Genomic DNA, 17,018 nt, shown 5'->3' on the forward strand with positions numbered 1-17,018 from the left:
TGGAGGAAGGGATGGAGAGAGACATGGAGGGAGGGATGGGGAGAGAGATGGAGGGGCGATGGAGGAAGGGATGGAGAGAGAGACGGAGGGAGGATGGAGGGGGGATGGAGGGAGGGACAGACGGAGGGATGGAGGAAGGGATGGAGGGAGGGATGGAGAGAGGGAAGGAGGGCCAGGCGGGCCGGGCGGGGCCGGGCCGGGGAAGCCTCGCCGCGGGCGGGGAGGCGGGGAGGCGGGGAGGCGGGGCCGGGCGGCTGCGGGCTCTGTCTGGGCTCAGCCCCGCGCTCCGGAGAGGCTCGGAGAGGATCTCGCTCGGGCTTGGCCTGTGCGGGGTTCGGGAGAGCGCAGCCGGCCTCTTCCTCCTCCTCCTCCTCCTCCTCCTTTTCCTCCGTCTCCTCTACCTTTCCCTCCTCTCGCTCCTCACCTTCTCCTCCTCTTCCTCCTCCTCCTCCCCTTCCTCGTCCCCTTCCTCCTCCCTCCTCCTGTTCCTTCACCCCTTCCTCCTCCACCTTGCCCTCCTCCTTCTTTCCCTCCTCCCCCCACCCTCCTCCACCTCTCCCTTCTCCTCTTCCTCGCCCCCCTCCTCCCTCTCCCCGTCCTCCTCCTCCTCTCCCGCCGGCTTCGGCGGTGCTCTCCCCTCCCCTCCCCCCCTCCCTCCCCCTCCCCCACCCCTCCATCCTCAGCAGGTCCCGGGAGCCCCCTCCCCGCCGCCGCTCAGCCCCCGGCACGTCCCCTCCGGGGCCAAAGACCCGGCCGGGCGCCGGGGCTCCGCAGCGCGGACCGTGGCCATCAGCGCTCCGGACGGTCCGGGCTCCCGGCCTCGGGAATCCTTATCTGCGGGGGGGGGGGGGGGGGGGGGGTGGGAGGGACGGGACAGAGCTGCGGCTCCGCGCCTTTGTCCGTGGCCGGAGGGGACCCCCCTCCTCTCCCCCCCAACACGCACCGACTGGCCTCCCCCGGGGGGTCCGGAGACCTCTGGGGGACGGCTCGGGGGGGAGGGATGGAGGGGACGGCGGGGATGGAGGGGAGGGAAGGGAGGCTGGTCCATCGGGCCGCCGGAGGTGAGGGGCGGCGGCGAGCCTCCCGTCGGGCCGGGGTCGCCGCCCTCCCTCGACGCCGCCGCAATCCCGGCTCCTAAATCAGGCCCGTTTTCCCCCCCTTTTCAGGTTCGCCGCCTCCCCATTGGCCGGCCCGGCCCCGCCCCGCCCCGGCCCGCTCTCCCATTGGCCGCCCGCCCCGGCCCGCCCTTCGCATAAGCCCCGGCGCGCTCCGGCGGAATGGTATAAAGCGGAGCGGCGGCGGGGGCCGCTCACCGGCCACCGGCCACCGGCCACCGGGACCCACGAGGCGGGGAGCGCCCTGCTCCCAGCCCTCCCTCGCCCCGGCGCCCCGCTGGGGCCGAGGATGGCATCGGTGAGTACCCCCCCTCCCCGCCCCCGAGCCCTCGGGCCGGGGAAAGTTTGGCCCCCATCCCCTTCCCCTCCGCCCCGGTCCCCTCCCCCGGGCTTCGCCCTCCGACTTGCCGAGTGGCCCGGGGACGCCCGGACCCCGGGGGCGCCGGGCGGAACGGGGCCCCGTCTCTCTCGAGGTCCGGCGGGGAGATGAGCGAGAGGGGGAGAGGCCGAGGGGGGAAAGAGGAGGTGAGGTCCCGAGTCCCGAGAGCGAAGGCGAGGGGGGAGAGTTTGGGAGGTCAGGGGGTTGGGGATGGGGAGCCAGGGACGGGAGGGGACACGAGGAGGAGAGAGAGAGGAGGCTTCCCGGGGAGGTAGGACGGCCTCGGTCCCCCGGGGTGGGGCCGAGAGCCTCGCCGGTCAAGGTGTCGGGGCCTCCGGCCAACCGGAGTAGCCGGCCGGGACCGGTGCCCCCCCCCCCCCCCCCCCCGGGGGGAAGACGAGCTCCCCGAGGCTGGACGCGGGCGTGACGGAGGGCCGCCGGCAACCGACTCCACGCCCCGCCGCTTCCCGGGGCCCCCCGACGCGGGCTCCGCTCCCCGGACCGAGGGGCGTCCTGGCTCGGAGGGCGGGGGTAGAGGGGGCCGGGGAAACGGAGTTGGACACCCCCCCCCCCAGTGGGGGAGGGGGTGGAGGTCGGGGGTCGGAGGGGGAGACGGGACCGTGGGGGAGTGCCGGGGCTCCCGAGCCGTGCGTCCGTTGTCGAGGTCCGCTTCTGCGTCGGGACCCGGGGCGGAATCCGGAGTCATCTCGGCCCGGATCGGGGCCGCCCAGACGAGGTCGGGAGCGGCGCTGCTCCTTACAGACTTGGCGGGGCGGGCGGGGGCCGGGCCGGCGCAAGCCGACCCGCTGCCGGGAAGTGGCCTCCCCGGCCCGGATCGTTGGAAGGTCCCGAGGATTCGAAGTCTCGGGTCCTCGGCTCCGACGGGCCGCTGCGGGCAACCCCGGTCCCGAGCGAAGGACTTGGGGTTGGGGGAGAGGTGTCTCGAGTTCTGGCTGGGCTTCTCTGGGGACCGGGCCCGGAGAGGCTACGGATCGGAGCCGGACCGCGCTCGCCTCCCTGGGCCGCAGGCGACAGGTCGGGGGTCGGGAAGGGCCTCGTGAGGTCACTGGGAGGAGGAGGTGGTGGAGGCCATGATGGCAGTGGGATGGGAGGGAGGGGCCAGAGGAAAAGCTTCTGCTTGGGCAGGAGTTCTTGGCTCACCTTCACAGGTTCCCTCCCGGTCCCGGGAGAGGATGCCCGAGGCACCCCGCGTGACTTTCAGAGGTACGGGACGCTGAGGGTCAAGGCTCTCAGGAAGGGAAGGGGAACGAGCGTTGGCGCCTCTCCCCTTCTGCAGGCCGGTTCTGGGCCATGTGCTCCCCCCCTCCCGTGTTTTCCCTTCCCAGAGATGGAGATGTCTTATTCTAAAACCAGGAGGGGAGATGAATTCAGCTGCATTCAGCCAATCTGGGACTCAAGCGTTAATCAGAGTAGGAGACGCTGGGTGGAGAGAGGGCAGCGAGTCATGTTAAACGATGGCTCGTGTCTATACGATTTTTCATGATTGATTAGCTTGATAAAGAAAAACCCCTTTTCCCAGTAAGTTCTGAAATGTAGCCAAGAGTCTGTGGGAAAGAATTTGGGGTATCACTCCCGGCCTAACTCCCGGGCCAGGTTTCCGTTTCCTGGCCCGGTGCCCTCCTATGGAGATGGACTCTAGGGAGATCTGCATTTGGGAGGGACGGAAGGAGGGAGGGAGAAAGGGAGGGCGTAATCTTCGCCATCTCTCCTGACCTGAGACTCACTGGGTGGCAGATGGTTCGTAAGGGTATCCTGTTCCCCGCATCCCATTCCTGGTCACCGCTAGGTGTTCTATGCTCCGGGCCAGGCCGCGTCCACCGGAGTCGGTGAGCGGGCGTTAACTCTCTGTCCGAAAAGCCTCTAAAGAACGAAACTCCCTAGCCCCCGGTCGATTCCTGTGTCCGGAACCGACATCTTCTGGGTATCCCACTGGGGACCTGCACAGAGAGACGCCCGTCAGGTCCCGTGACTCCTAATGTCTACGTCTGGTCACACCTGCCGTGATTTGGTGCCCTGCTGTTTCGGGGGTTGGCTCCAAAGATCAGAGATGTGGGCGGGAGGTCTCTTCTGTGATTGAGTGAGCTACCGCACTGTGATCTGTAGGATTCTCAGGAGCTAATCTGCCCACACCCACCATTACCGTGCAGATCTGGGAATTTTAGAGGGGCTTTGCCCCGGCAGAGGGCTCTGGGAGCCTTCCCCTACCTCGTCAGTTTTTGCATCTAGTCCTTTTAAGGGTTCAGTAAGCGGGGAAACCGACACGTGGACTTGAAGATGCTGCCACTCTGGCCTGCTTCTCTGGTCATCACACCCAAGGATAGAGCTTCTTGGGTCCTAACCTAGGGTGATCGGTTGTCCCCACTTTAAAGAACCACCCAGGCTTCCTGAAAAATCCTAACTTTCAGAGCAGGATGTCCCCATTTTCCCTTTAAAAAATCTGGACTTTCTGCCTTAGTTTTCCACTCCTGAGATGACTCCCACAACCCCGGGCAGGGAATGTGTCTGTGTATTGTTGTATTGTACTTTCTCAAGGGCTTAGCACAGTGCTCTGCACACAGTATGTGCTCAATGAATACTATTGAATGAATGAATGAATGAACCCCAAACCGCACTGGGGAGTCCCAACTCCAGTTTCTGTAGTGTACCACTTCTTTAGGTTCCCTTAGGCCCTGAAGCATGAGATGGGCACTTCCCACTGGAGATTCCAGAACTTACAAGGTGAGAGGAGAGAGCAGAATCCTCTAAAGCTTCCCTTCCGAAACAAGGCTTGGGAAGTCCGTAACGGAAGTCCCCTCAGGTTTGGGTGCCATATTTGCCCAGGGATGACTTGGATGAGGCCGGCCAGCCTACGGCTTCCAGTCTTGATCCCGGTGTTGATTATGGGCCCAAGGCAGTTATCATGAGCACTAGGCTGATCTCTTGTTGACACTGGCTTTCTGGTGAATTTGCCTGCTCAGCTGGGGTTGAGGACCCCTCAATCCCTCCCCCAGCCCCATCACACACGCCAGAGAGATTATCTCCTCCTCTTCTGCTCTCAGGATGGATTCTCAAAGCTAAGGCCTAGTGTTCAGTTCTGAGGGTCCACTTCCTCCCAGTCAGAGAAAGCCAGAGGGTGGAGGTGAAGAAGCTGGAGAAAGCCAGCCCCTGTTTTGGGGCCCAGGGACATGGGCAGGGATCCTTTGAGGGGGTTCCCTTCTGCCACGGCCATTCTTATTTGGGGGGGGGGGGAATTACTCAGACCCCACCTGCACTCAGGATGTGAGGGAAAGCATTGTACTATTGATTCCTGGTGAAGGATTTTTCTGCTGGGAAAAGGTTTCCCGGGAGCACGGTGATATAAGAATGCTGACGATGTCTGTGCTCACCAAGCCCCCCTCTTCCTGCAGAGACGGTTTACATGCCCAGCTAGTGCCCTCCTCTTGGTTTCTTTAGGATACATAAATCCAGGCCTGAAAGCGTCTGTCCCACAGTCGAGGGATACGAATCCCAATCTACACTTAGCGTCATAGAAATTTGAGGGGGTCAAATTCCTGAGGGTCTTCTCCTCCCCTCAGCCGAAGTCGTGCTCTACGGGCTAGAGGAGTCTCGGACCAGTGATCGCTGAAGTACAATCAACTTTCTTCTCTTGATAATTTCAGCTTTTCTTGAGCCCTTGGCTGTGGCTTGAAGCAGTAATCATCACCACTGCGGCGCTGAGTTTAAAGGCAGAGACAATTGGTTTATGGATAGAGCAGGGCAGAAGGAACTGGGAACCCGGTTCTATTCCTGGCTCCGCCAGTGACTTGCTGTGAGATCTCAGATAAGTCACTTCCCATCTCTAGATCTCCAGTTTTCTATCAGTAACTCTTTAGGTCTCACAGGAGAGAGGGGCGGGGGAAGAGGGAGGGCTGCCTCTGTGCCAAAGTGATTCCTCTGTAGAAGAAAAGCCAAAAAATATGAACTTCAAAAGCCAAAAAATGTATTTATTTATGGAGGGCTGTGGGGTTTTTCCTTGAAAGAAACCTGTTGGCTTCTTGGGAGACAAAGCATTTACTTTTTGGAAAAATTCCAGTCCCCGCATGGTGGTTCCAGCCCAGGAAACCTGATCAACATCCAGAGGAGAAACGGTGAGCTGCAGAGTAGCCAGATGACTGGCTCTGTCCCAATCCAGATGGGAAAGGGAGTTTGGCTGGAAACTTTGCCACACTGCACCTTCCTCAGCCCTGCCGGCTCTCTGGTGGGAGAGAGAAAGCCCTGCACTGCACTCGAGTGAAGAATGGGGAAGAGTGTTATTAATTAGTAAAACCTTGTTTACTTAACGGGCATATTCTTAAAGATCTCTTTCAAGGGACGTTTTGACATATTACTTTAATTAGCCACAGAAGAATCCTGAGTGCAGAGAGTGTAAAATGACCCTTCCTGTTGTTTCCAGGTTCTCTTATCTTTGTTTGCACCCGACAAGTACAGTGACAAGGTCATAGGAGTCTGAGGAAGTAACCTAGGAGAGGGTGCATCTCGTTGGCAGAGAATGGAATTGCAGGGGGAAACCATGGGCTCCTGAAGAGCGAAACTGGGGGGCTCCTTCCTTCACAACTCTTCTTTCATTAACAGACGGGAGCCGGGAGGGAGAAATCCAGAGGCCACTGGGCTCTGCCACTTGACCGCTAAGGTGCCGCTTTAGGGAAGAAACGACCGAGGCGGCCGGGGCTTGGTCGGTCCACGGCACCCTCCCCTCGCCCATTTTTCTGTCTCGTTTGGGTAGAAAATCAATTCTGAACTGCATTGACAGTTGTGTTAGTGAAGCGCTTTCCGACCCACAAGTGTCACCAAACTACAGCCCACTCTGTAGTGCCGTTCCTTCTCCACCCAATTTTACAGCACCGGTGATAATCGTCGAACAGATTGAAGTTGATTGGCTATGTGACTGGGGTAAAATAAGCCCATGTTTAGGTATTTTCCAGGTGTTCTCCCTCTCCTTCTCCACCGGTCTCTAGGAACTGGCTTTTTCTGGAAATAGCAACGTGGCATCTTTCATTTCGGTGCTCAGCCTTTCGTATGAAGAATTCAGCGTGGGCCAAGTTAGTTTTCAGTAACCCCTGCAGAGGTTGAGGAAGAAATCCATAGGACATGATCCACTCATCTCTCTGAGACACCGGGTATCTTGGACTCTACCCTGGCGGGGAATTGAGGTCCAGAACGGGGGGAACTTGGTGCACACAATGATGTGGCAGTGATGAACCTGAGAGAAGGACTGACGCCTACTTTCTACGCTATCCTGTACTTGGTAGTTCTCTAACTTATTTATCCTGTGATCCTCTTGAGGGCTCTTGTGATCTCTCCTTCTCTCCCTCTCCATTAACAATTACAAGATGAAAGGACTTCAGTGCAGTTGACGAGGAAAGGGGTAACATAATTCCTTGCTTTTCCCCAAAGTAGAAATGTCCCTGATGACAATTGAGGTGATAAGAAGCAAAGAGCTCAGAAAGAGGAGAATGTGCTGATTGTGTGCAGGGAAATGGTTGCACCGGGGAGGCAGTGTGGCATAGTGGGAAAGCTGCAGCCCTGGAAATCAGAGGCCCTGAGTTCTAATCACGGCTCTGCCACCCATTCACTATGTGTCCTTGGGCAAGACACTTAACCTCCCCAAGCCTCAGTTTCCCCAGCTGTAAAATGGGGATAATAATACCTGAACCCTACCTCACGGAATGTTGTGGGAAGTCAATAAAAATAGCCAGTGTAAGGTGATTTGGTGATAAAAGCATCAGACAAAGACTCAGTAGAGGAGCAGTGTGGTCAATTGGAGAGAGCACAAGTCTGGCAATCAGAAGGACCCGGGTTCTAATCCCAGCACCACCACTTGCCTGCTGTGTGACGTTGGGCAAGTTACTTGACTTCTCTGTGCCTCAGTTTCCTCATCAGTATGATGGGGATTGAGACTGTGAGCCCCATCTCTAGACTGTAAGCTTGTTGTGGACAGGAATGTGTCCATTTATTATTACATTGTACTCTCCCAAGTGCTTAGTACAGCGCTCTGCACACACTAAAGAGCTCAGTAAATACAACTGAATGAATGAGGGACATGAACTGTGTCCAACCTGATCAGCTTGTGTCTACCCCAGCGTTTAGAACGATGTCTGTCACGAAGCACTTCACAACACGCTATTGATGTCTGTCTATCCTACTGATGCCTGTCTACTTGTTTTGTCTTGTTGTCTGCCTCCCCTTTCTAGACTGTGAGCCTGTTGTTGGGTAGGGATTGTCTCTATCTGTTGCCGAATTGTACTTTCCAAGTGCTTAGTACAGTGCTCTGCACACAGTTGGCGCTCAATAAATACGATTGAATGAAATATGGGCTTTGGAGTCAGGGCTCATGAGTTCGAATCCCAGCTCTGCCACTTGTCAGCTGTGTGACTGTGGGCAAGTCACTTAACTTCTCTGTGCCTCAGTTCCCTCATCTGTAAAATGGGGATTAAGACTGTGAGCCCCACGTGGGACAACCTGATTCCCCTGTGTTTACCCCAGCGCTTAGAACAGTGCTCTGCACATAGTAAGCGCTTAACAAATACCAACATTATTATTACCATGAAAAAAACAAAAGAGCTGCACGGGCGATTGTGTCCCATCCGATTGTCTTGTACCAACCCCAGTGCTTGGGGCAATGCTTTGGCACATGATAGGTGCCTAATAAATACCCTAATTGCTATTCAAATGATTATTATTACAACCTAATATGTCTCCACCATCAAACGGCTGTCCCTTTCTCCCATCCTCCTTCACCCACCCTGAATCTTCGTTGAGATCTCTGATTTCAAAGATGTCTCGCTAGGACATTCGTGGAGCTCCTCAGTTCCTTCTGATCCTCTCTGCTGGTCCTTGCAGCCTACAGTGAGTCCCAGATTTCTTCTGTGAGAAGGACTTGCCAGCATATTGCCAAATTTAGCAGATTATTCCTTCTTCTCCAGATAACAATTTCCATACCCAAGTTTTTCCACCCCCCCCAGCCTCCCAGTTAATGCATCTTTATCCTCCTCTTTACCTTGCTCATCCCCACTTCCCTCCATGACCTCCTACTCCTTGGCCCTGAAAAGATTTCTCTAGCTCTCTATTTAGTTGTCCTTTGTATTCGAAGAAGACACTACTGGCCTTGAAGCGCACTTATGAGTGCATATATGTGTGTCTGAAAAGGCGAAGGTAGAATCAGCAGTCCTGGCCACGATGCATACCCTAAAACCTACCCCTTCCTGTGTTGTCGTGTTTGGTGTTGGCAGCTCCTGGCACTGTTTTCTCTCTTGATTCCTTGTCGCCTTCCTTAACGAGCATTTGCTCGAAGAGAGTCACTCCCCTTTTGACGGCAGTGCACCATGCAATTCTGTCCTCAGCAATAAGTTCCCACTTTTCAGCTGGGAGGAGGTATTATCTGAGGCTGAATTTTACCACGTCCTTAAATGGTTTTGCTAACTCTCTCTCTCTCTCCCATATTACTCTTCCTCCTGAGTCTTTGATACTCAACCCTCTGAAAAGATCATACTGAGATGCCTGTCTAACCACACCCTACACCCAATGTCTTTTCTTATGCTGTGGAGTCGTCTCTGACCCATAGCAACGCCATGGACACAGCTCTCCCAGAATGCCCCACCTCCATCTGCAATCGTTCTGGTAGATTGGTAACCGCAGAGTTTTCTTGGTAAAAATATGGAAGTGGTTTACCATTGCCTCTTTCGGTACAGTAAACTTGAGTCTCCGCCCTTGACTCTCTCCCTTGCCGCTGCTGCCCAGCACGGGTGAGTTTTGACTTGTAGCGGATTGCCTTCCACTCGTTAGCCACTGCCCCAGCTAGGAATGGAATGGATAGGCCTCTGCTTGACTCTCCCTCCCGTAGTCGGGCCTGGTAAGCACTGGAAACTCTCCAGGTGCGACACTCGGAGGGGTCCTACACCCACTGAAGTTTGGGAACGCCCTTCTAGGAAACTCTCCCCAGAAGCACCAGGTGGCTTGGGGAGTTGGTTATATAGTTTTCTTTGGGAGTTGGTTTTGAGACCCCTGTCTGACAGAGGTTCCAAGGTGTCCACTGAAGAGATTGGGTCATTTTCCCTGGAGCCCCTTTCTTAGTTTCCAAGGAATTCATATTGTCTTGTGGGTATTCATGCCTTTTTTAATGATATTTAAGTGCTTACTATGTGCCCCACACTGTTCTAAGCACTGGGGTAGATACATGGTAATCAGGTCTCTGTCCCACAGAGGGCTCACAGTCTTAATTCCCATTTTACAGAGAAGGTAACTGAGGGACAAAGAAGTTAAGTGTCTTGCCCAAAGTCAGAGAGCAGACAGGTGGTGGAGTTTGGGATTCAAACCCAGGTCCTTCCTAACTCCCAGGCCCATGCTCTATCCATTAGGCCACGCTGGTTCTCCTAAGCCTTCACCAGTGGGCCCAGTCCAGAACAGCTCCCCAAACTAATCCAACTTTCTGGTGAGGAGCTTGGTGCTTCATCAGATAATGGCCAAAAAATGTCCGTTTCTGAGAGGAACCAGGTGTTTCTACCGGGAGACTTAGCGAAAATAGGCTAACCAGTAAGAAGTTACTGTAGCGTGATCTCAGAGGGGACTGGGTTGTAATCTCCAGGGGAGAACATTGACGGACCAAGAGGGAAAGGAGCTTCTCCTAGTTCCCAAAACAACCTGGCAGTAGAACCAGAGCTAGAACCCAGGAGTCCTTGCCCCTGTTCCAATGTTCAGCCCTCGAGATCCACCCGCCTTCTTCCTCACTTTAAAGGGAAATCCTGTCTATTTAGTTGTTGTCTTTAGCCATGTGGTCTCTCTGGAAGTGGGTTGCTATTTTTCATGCTCATCTTCCTTCCAGACACTGTTGATGCCAAAACTCTTCCTGGTATGGTGAAAGCACTGGCTGCTTCCAGACTGAAATCCCGAGCTCAATATGTAGCTTCAGCTCCACTAAACCATCCTTCTAGAAATTCTCTCCTGTGCGTTATCTCTCTCAGCACCTGGTGGCAGCAGAGCCAGTGGGTGTGAGCCTTTGACGAAGAGTCAGAAGATCGAGAGACCCCGTCCAAAAGCCTCCAGGAAATAAGCAGGAGACTCGGGGTGCGTCGCTTAATGGATCTACTTAGTCCTTTTTAAAAGACTTGGCAGGTGGCGAATGGGGAGGAGACTTTAAGGAGCGGAACATAAATGATGCAAGGATCGGAAAATCAGACCTTAAAGGAAAGGTTAAAGTGAGATGGTTTCATTTGGCAAAGAGGAAGCTGAGGGCTGATGTGATAACTGTCTCCAAGTATAGGAAAGGCTGGCTCTAACTCACTGAAAATGAGCAGGGGACCAGGATGTTACACAGGAGAGCATGGGAGAGGGCAATGAATGCATCAAGGAGAGTTTTTCTAAGAAGCAGATATTCTAGGGTGGTGGACTGTCAGAAGTATCCAAGAGTGGGGAGAAAGTCCAGGGTTTGTGAGCATTAGGTTGTAATCCCTTGAGGGCAGAAACTCTGTCCTTTGCTTCTGTTTCAGCCTCCCCAGTCCCAGTGATGGATTGAAAATTCCAGGAGTGGGTTCATGTGAGCAGGAATAGAGGAGGTTTGATCCAGATTGGGGACATAGGACTTTAAGTGTGTGCGTGTGTGATTCTTCCCCAAATAAGAGTGCCTCGAGGTTGGGTGTTATACTTCAGAAAGAGCTCCAGGAGCAGATGGCCCGGAGGATGGGTGTCTTCATGGAAGGTTTATCCTGGGGGGAGGAGGAGGAAGTGGAGGAGGAAGAAGAGGAAGTGTCAGGAGGGGAGGCATTGTTCATCAGTGGGGTTCTTGGGGACTTGTGTGCTTCGACCTTGATCCGGGGACCTTACCTTAGAAGAGACCCAAACTCCTGGGGCCCCACCAGACTGTAGGTGATCTGGAGTTATATGGGTTCATCCCAAGGCTTTTCCGAATAGGAGAGAATTTAACAAGGTCCACACGACCCAGATCTGCCCCTCTGGGTATCTGTAACTGGGACAGGGCCTTGGGCTTGTCCCCCAGTTGAGGGGCAGCTCAGACTTCTCCAGTGGCTTCAGTGAGGTCAGTTTCCTTTCCCTGGGCATCCTCTCCCCTCCTCCTCCTCCTCGGGTCCGAGGTATTCTTCCTTAGGGCAGGTTTCTCTATCCGTACTCTGCTACTCACCAGTCCCAGACTGCTTCTCACTGCCTTCTGATCAATCATCCTGATCTGTAATTAGAACCATCAGTCAGACCTGTCCAGAATCAACCACTGGAGGAGACCGGGGCCTCTAGTTTCCTTTTTTTAAAAGCTATTTCTTAAGGCCTTACTGTGTGTTAGGCACTGTCCTAAATGCTGGGCCAGACACAAGTTACTCAAGTTGGACAGTCTACATCCCACATGGGACTCACAGTCTTAATCCCCATTTTACAGATGAGGTAACTGAGGCATAGAGACCTTAAGCGACTTGCCCAAGGTCACATAGTAGAAAAGCGGTGGAGCCGGCTCCTTACGGTCAATGAGTGGTATTTATTGAGGCCTAGTGGTAAATTGGTAAATTGATAGGTAGGGAAATGTTAGAGATGTCGGTGTATACACAAGTGCTGAATTGGAGAAATGGTTTTCAGAAGAGCTTTGAGGGTGGGTGTATGTGTTGCGGAAGCATTACGATCTGGCGTATTTTAAGTCTTGGGTGCAGGGAGAGAGGGGTTTCAGGTAGGGGGAAAGCAAGTACCTTTCTAAGTCATAATCACCTTTGAATCTAGAATCACCTAAAAATCCTACAGCACCTCCAAATCAAATCACCCGGCACCACCATTACGCTCAGCTATTTATTGAGATCCCAGAACGTTACATGACTGCAAGCGACATTCTGCAAGGCTTGGAGAAAGCTGCTGTAGACAATGCTCATAACCCAGTGGAGAAAAAGGAACTGGAAAATGTTCATTGTAAACTTAAAAAATAAGTATATATGTCCTTAAATGTTAAATTCAAGTCAGGACTAAGACCTGTACACGTAATATATGGATTCTAGACTGTGAGCCCACTGTGGGCAAGGATTGTCTCTTTTTGTTGCTGAATTGTACTTTCCAAGCACTTAGTACAGTGTTCTGCACACAGTAAGCTCTCAATAAATACAATTGAATGAATTCCTATTAATCACATATCCTTCCATGATTAATAGGTCATTTCTCCACCCTATCCCATCCCCTTCTGCTACTTCAGCACCTCCCTGGCCCCTAAAACCTGGATAGTCACAACATCCCCGAAGCACTTAGGTACGTAAGTGTTATAGTGTACGTATCATGTATGCAGTGTCCTCTCCCAAGTTCTTAGTACAGTGCTTTGCACACAGTAAGTGCTCAGTAAATTTGATTGACGTATCTTTATGCTCCATTGCTTCCCCCTATCTAATTTATTTTAATGTCTCTCTTCCCTGCTTGATTGCAAACGGCTTGAAGACAGGGAATCATGCTGTTGATTTCTATTAAACTCTCCCTAGCACTTAGGTCAGTGCCCTGCACAGAATAAACACTCAGTAAATGCTATCGATTGACTGATGGATTGGTCCCTGTGACTAATCCAAATCTTTCACTGGGTTTTCTGAAACCCTCACTTAACAGGGGATGATTCCATTCTTAATCAACCTTTTCCTCTTCCTGCTTCCCAACCCCTCGTAGCCCTCCCCAAGGCCAAATGTGTCCTGCACTCTTCGTTAACAGATCTGTGTTAGCGTTGCTCTCAGTCTCCCCATCCCCTGGTAACTCCCACGTTGGTGACTTGGACATATCTTCTCTTCTCCTCCCGAGGGCTGCTGATTTTTCCACTTCAAAAACTGGCAAACTCTATATGGAATTTTAGTGAAGTCTGATTCATTTCTATTTAACGGAGAGAAGCAGGATACACTAACATTTCAAATGAAATGTGCCAATTTCCAAAGCAAGCCGCTCTGTCTCTCCCCCGCTTTGCTCTCCGTTCCTTTCCTCACAGCTCCTGCCTCCTCCCTCCCAGCCTCTCAGACACCCTCCCACCCACCCACCTACACACGCAGATGCAGCCCCAGTCACAAATGGTCCCTTCACCCCCCACAACACCCGCACATGCTCTTCTTCCTCCTCTTGGCAGGACCTTATTTTGCTAGCAGATCAGTGTACAGAGAAAACAGTTAGGGAGCAAGATGGTCATTTGCTGCTCTCCCCATTTACCCCTACCTTCTAGTTCCATTTATAATCAGGCTGGAGAAGCAGCCTGTGCAAAGTAATAATTATAATAATAATAACAAATAATAATTGTGGTATTTGTGAAGCACTTCCTCTATGCCAAGCACTATGCACTGGGTAGATATGGGATAAAGCAATCTGACACAGTCCCTGTCCCACATGGGGCTCTTAATAATAATGATAATAATAATAATCACATTTGTAAAGTGCTACTATGTACCAAGCACTGTTCTAGGCACTGGGGGAGATTCGAGGTAATCAGGTTGGACGCAGTCCCTGTCCCACATGGAGCTCACGGTCTTCGTGCCTGTTTTACAGATGAGATAACTGAGGCACACAGAAGTGAAGTGACTTGCCCAAGGTCACAGAGGGAGGGAGAACGAGGTATTGAATCTTCATTTTATAGATGAGGAAACAGGCCCAGAGAAGTTAAGGGACGTGCTCTAGGTCACACAGCAGGCAGACTGGGGAGCTGGGGTTCGAACCTGGGTCTTCGGACGCTCAGTCGTGTGCAAAGAGAAGCAGTGTGCGTGTCAGAGGAGCAGCTTCCTGCCGACACTTAGACAGTGTTGGATATTAAAGCTGGAAGAGGCCGCAAGCAGATCATCTGATCCATCCCTCTTTGTCCAGTCAGGTGGATCCCTAAATCAACCGGAACAGAAGTTTTCTGTTTTTTAATACACACTCTCTAGGGTTTGATACTCCTTAACTGACCTTGGTAGCTTGCTCTTGTGGTCAGTCATCCAGCCATTCAAGAGTGGGGGCTTTCACATTTTCTTCTGTGATTATCACAGCCTGACCCACCCTCCTATCCCCAAATCTTGGGCGATTCCAACTTCCCTTCGAAGAGCTCCGTGGACACCCCTGACTCACGGTTCCTTCCATTCCTCCACTGACCTTCGGTCACACCCTTCCCCATCAAATGGCCGCACTCTGGGCCTTGTAATCCCCCACCGTTGCTCAGTCATCAGCTCCTCCAGCTGCTCCACACCCTGAACTTTGAGCTTCCTTTAGCAATAGGCCTCAGGAGCTATCACGAAGAAAGACTCATACAAAGTGCCTCCCTTAAAACAGCAGAAAGGGAGGTCCGTTTCTCCTCAGGATTGCCATCAGATTAGATAGCCTCAATTTGACTGATGTTCTTCACTCTGCTTCCCGACTCATAGTGGACTTTTCTTCCCCTAAGGATGTTCTTGGCCCTTCGCTTCAACCCATCAGGTGGCCATCCTCTCTTTGCTAATACTAATCATATCACTTGTTAAGGTATTTGTTAAGTATAAGACAAGCAGCGTGGCTCAGTGGAAAGAGCATGGGCTTTGGAGTCAGAGGTCATGAGTTCGAATCCCAGCTCTGCCACTTGTCAGCTGTGTGACTGTGGGCAAGTCACTTAACTTCTCTGGGCCTCAGTTACCCCATCTGTAAAATGGGGATTAAGACTGTGAGCCCCATGTGGGACAACCTGGTTCCCCCGTGTCTCCCCCAGTGCTTAGAACAGTGCTCTGCACATAGTAAGCGCTTAACAAATACCAACATTATTATTATTAACTCTATACTAAATGCTGGGCTAGATGCAAGATGATCAGGTGGGACGCAGTCCCTGCCCCAAGTGGAGCCCACTTGTCTGAGGTGAAGGGAGAACAGGTATTTAATCCCCGCTTTGCAAATGAGGAAACAGGCGCGGAGAAGTTAAGCGACTTGCCCAAGGTCACAGAGCAGACAAGTGGCAGAACCGGGATTAGAACTCAGGTCCTCTGACTCTCAGGCCCGTGCTTTATCCATTAGGTCACGCTGCTTCTCTTTGTATCTGGCAGACCACCACTCTCTCCACCTTCAAAGCCATTTTAAAATCACATCTCTCTTCCGCTATTAGGCTCTCATTTCTCCCATTCATCCTTCCTCCTGCATCACCTCTGCATTTGACCTGTACCTCTTAAGCATTTGATATTCACTTCACTCCACCCTAAACCCTACAGTGCTTATGTACATATCCTTAGGTTCTGCCCTATCCCCACTCAGTCATTTATTCCAATATCTGTCTCCCCATTTACACTGTGAGCTCCCTGTGGGCCGAGAATACGTCTATCAACTCTACTGTGTTGTTCTCTAACGAGTGCCTACTACAGTGCTCGACCCTCACTAAGTGCCCAGTAAATACCATTGGCTGATTGATTTCCTATCCTGATAAGTAGTTCTCCTCTAGAAGACATCTGCGCTCCTCGCTAAGCCTTTGGGTCCTCCATTTCCACCTCCGTGTCCTTGGGATCGATGGCCTGTCTCTGTCTTCGTAGAATTCTCTTCAGTTATTGGTATGGGGGTGGGGAGTGAAGGGGGCTGGCATTTGCACGCTCATGTGCATTTTCTTCAGATGGCTTTGTCTCCCTCTCCTTTCCCAAGACAAGTCCTTTATGCCTTTGATCTAATTAAAGCAGCTTGGGTATGTTCATCAGCTGAGCACAGATGGGAAGAAAGAAAGAGCTACTCCTCACTGCTATAGGCTTCCAAAACAGTACTGCTGGACTCATGAACACTCTGAATTACTCAAGGGCACAAGGGACTCTGCTTCCTGGACCCTGTTCTCTGCTCACTGCTTTCACTTAAGCTCAAGAACAAGACAGGCCCTGGCTGAGACTCTGACGAGGAAATGTCAGCAAGAGGAGGTCTGTGGATTGGAATCGCCTAGATTTTCCTCCACCACACTATTCCCCAACATCATCATCATCCTCATCATCGTGGTATTTGTTCAGGGCTTACTTTATGCCCAGCACCGTCCTTAAGCGCTGGCATAGATACTAGATCATCAGTTTGGACGTGGTCTCTGTCCTACATGATACTTACGGTCTAGAGGGCGGTAATTGAATCCCCATTTTGCAGACGAGGAGACTGAGGCACAGAAAAGTTGCCCAAGATGAGTCAGGAGGCAAGTGGCAGAGCCAAGGTTCGAGACCACAGCGCCTGAATCTCAGTCTCATGCCTTTTCCACTAAGTCACCTTCATCATGTTTGTTATTTACTGAGGGTCTACTGAGTGCAAAACACGGTGATAACACTTGAGAAGCAGCGTGGCTCAGTGGAAAGAGCACGGGCTGAGGAATCAGCTGTCATGGGTTCTAATCCCGGCTCTGCCACTTGTCAGCTGGGTGACTGTGGGCAAGTCACTTCACTTCTCGGTGCCTCAGTTACCTCATCTGTAAAATGGGGATTAAAAGTGTGAGTCCCACACGGGACAACCTGATTACCCTGTATCTACCCCAGCGCTTAGAACCGTGCTCAGCGTATAGTAAGCGCTTAACAAATAACAAATACCAACTTGGTAGAGCACAA

The 17,018-nt window shown here is 52.7% G+C and overlaps 1 protein-coding gene across 2 annotated transcripts in view; it reads left to right on the top strand.

Moving 5' to 3' along the window:
- Positions 1–1,318: 1,318 nt before the first annotated feature.
- CRTAC1 (cartilage acidic protein 1) overlaps positions 1,319–17,018 on the top strand; it is a 156,054-nt gene continuing 140,354 nt past the window's right edge. For both annotated transcript variants that reach the window (XM_029060567.2, XM_029060566.2), the window contains exon 1: positions 1,319–1,413. In XM_029060567.2, the coding sequence (XP_028916400.1) occupies positions 1,405–1,413 (9 nt within the window). In that variant the 5' untranslated portion in view covers positions 1,319–1,404. The remainder of the gene's footprint in view (positions 1,414–17,018) is intronic.

This window comes from Ornithorhynchus anatinus, chromosome 3, assembly GCF_004115215.2.
Source record: "Ornithorhynchus anatinus isolate Pmale09 chromosome 3, mOrnAna1.pri.v4, whole genome shotgun sequence".
NCBI classification, from domain to species: Eukaryota; Metazoa; Chordata; class Mammalia; order Monotremata; family Ornithorhynchidae; genus Ornithorhynchus; species Ornithorhynchus anatinus.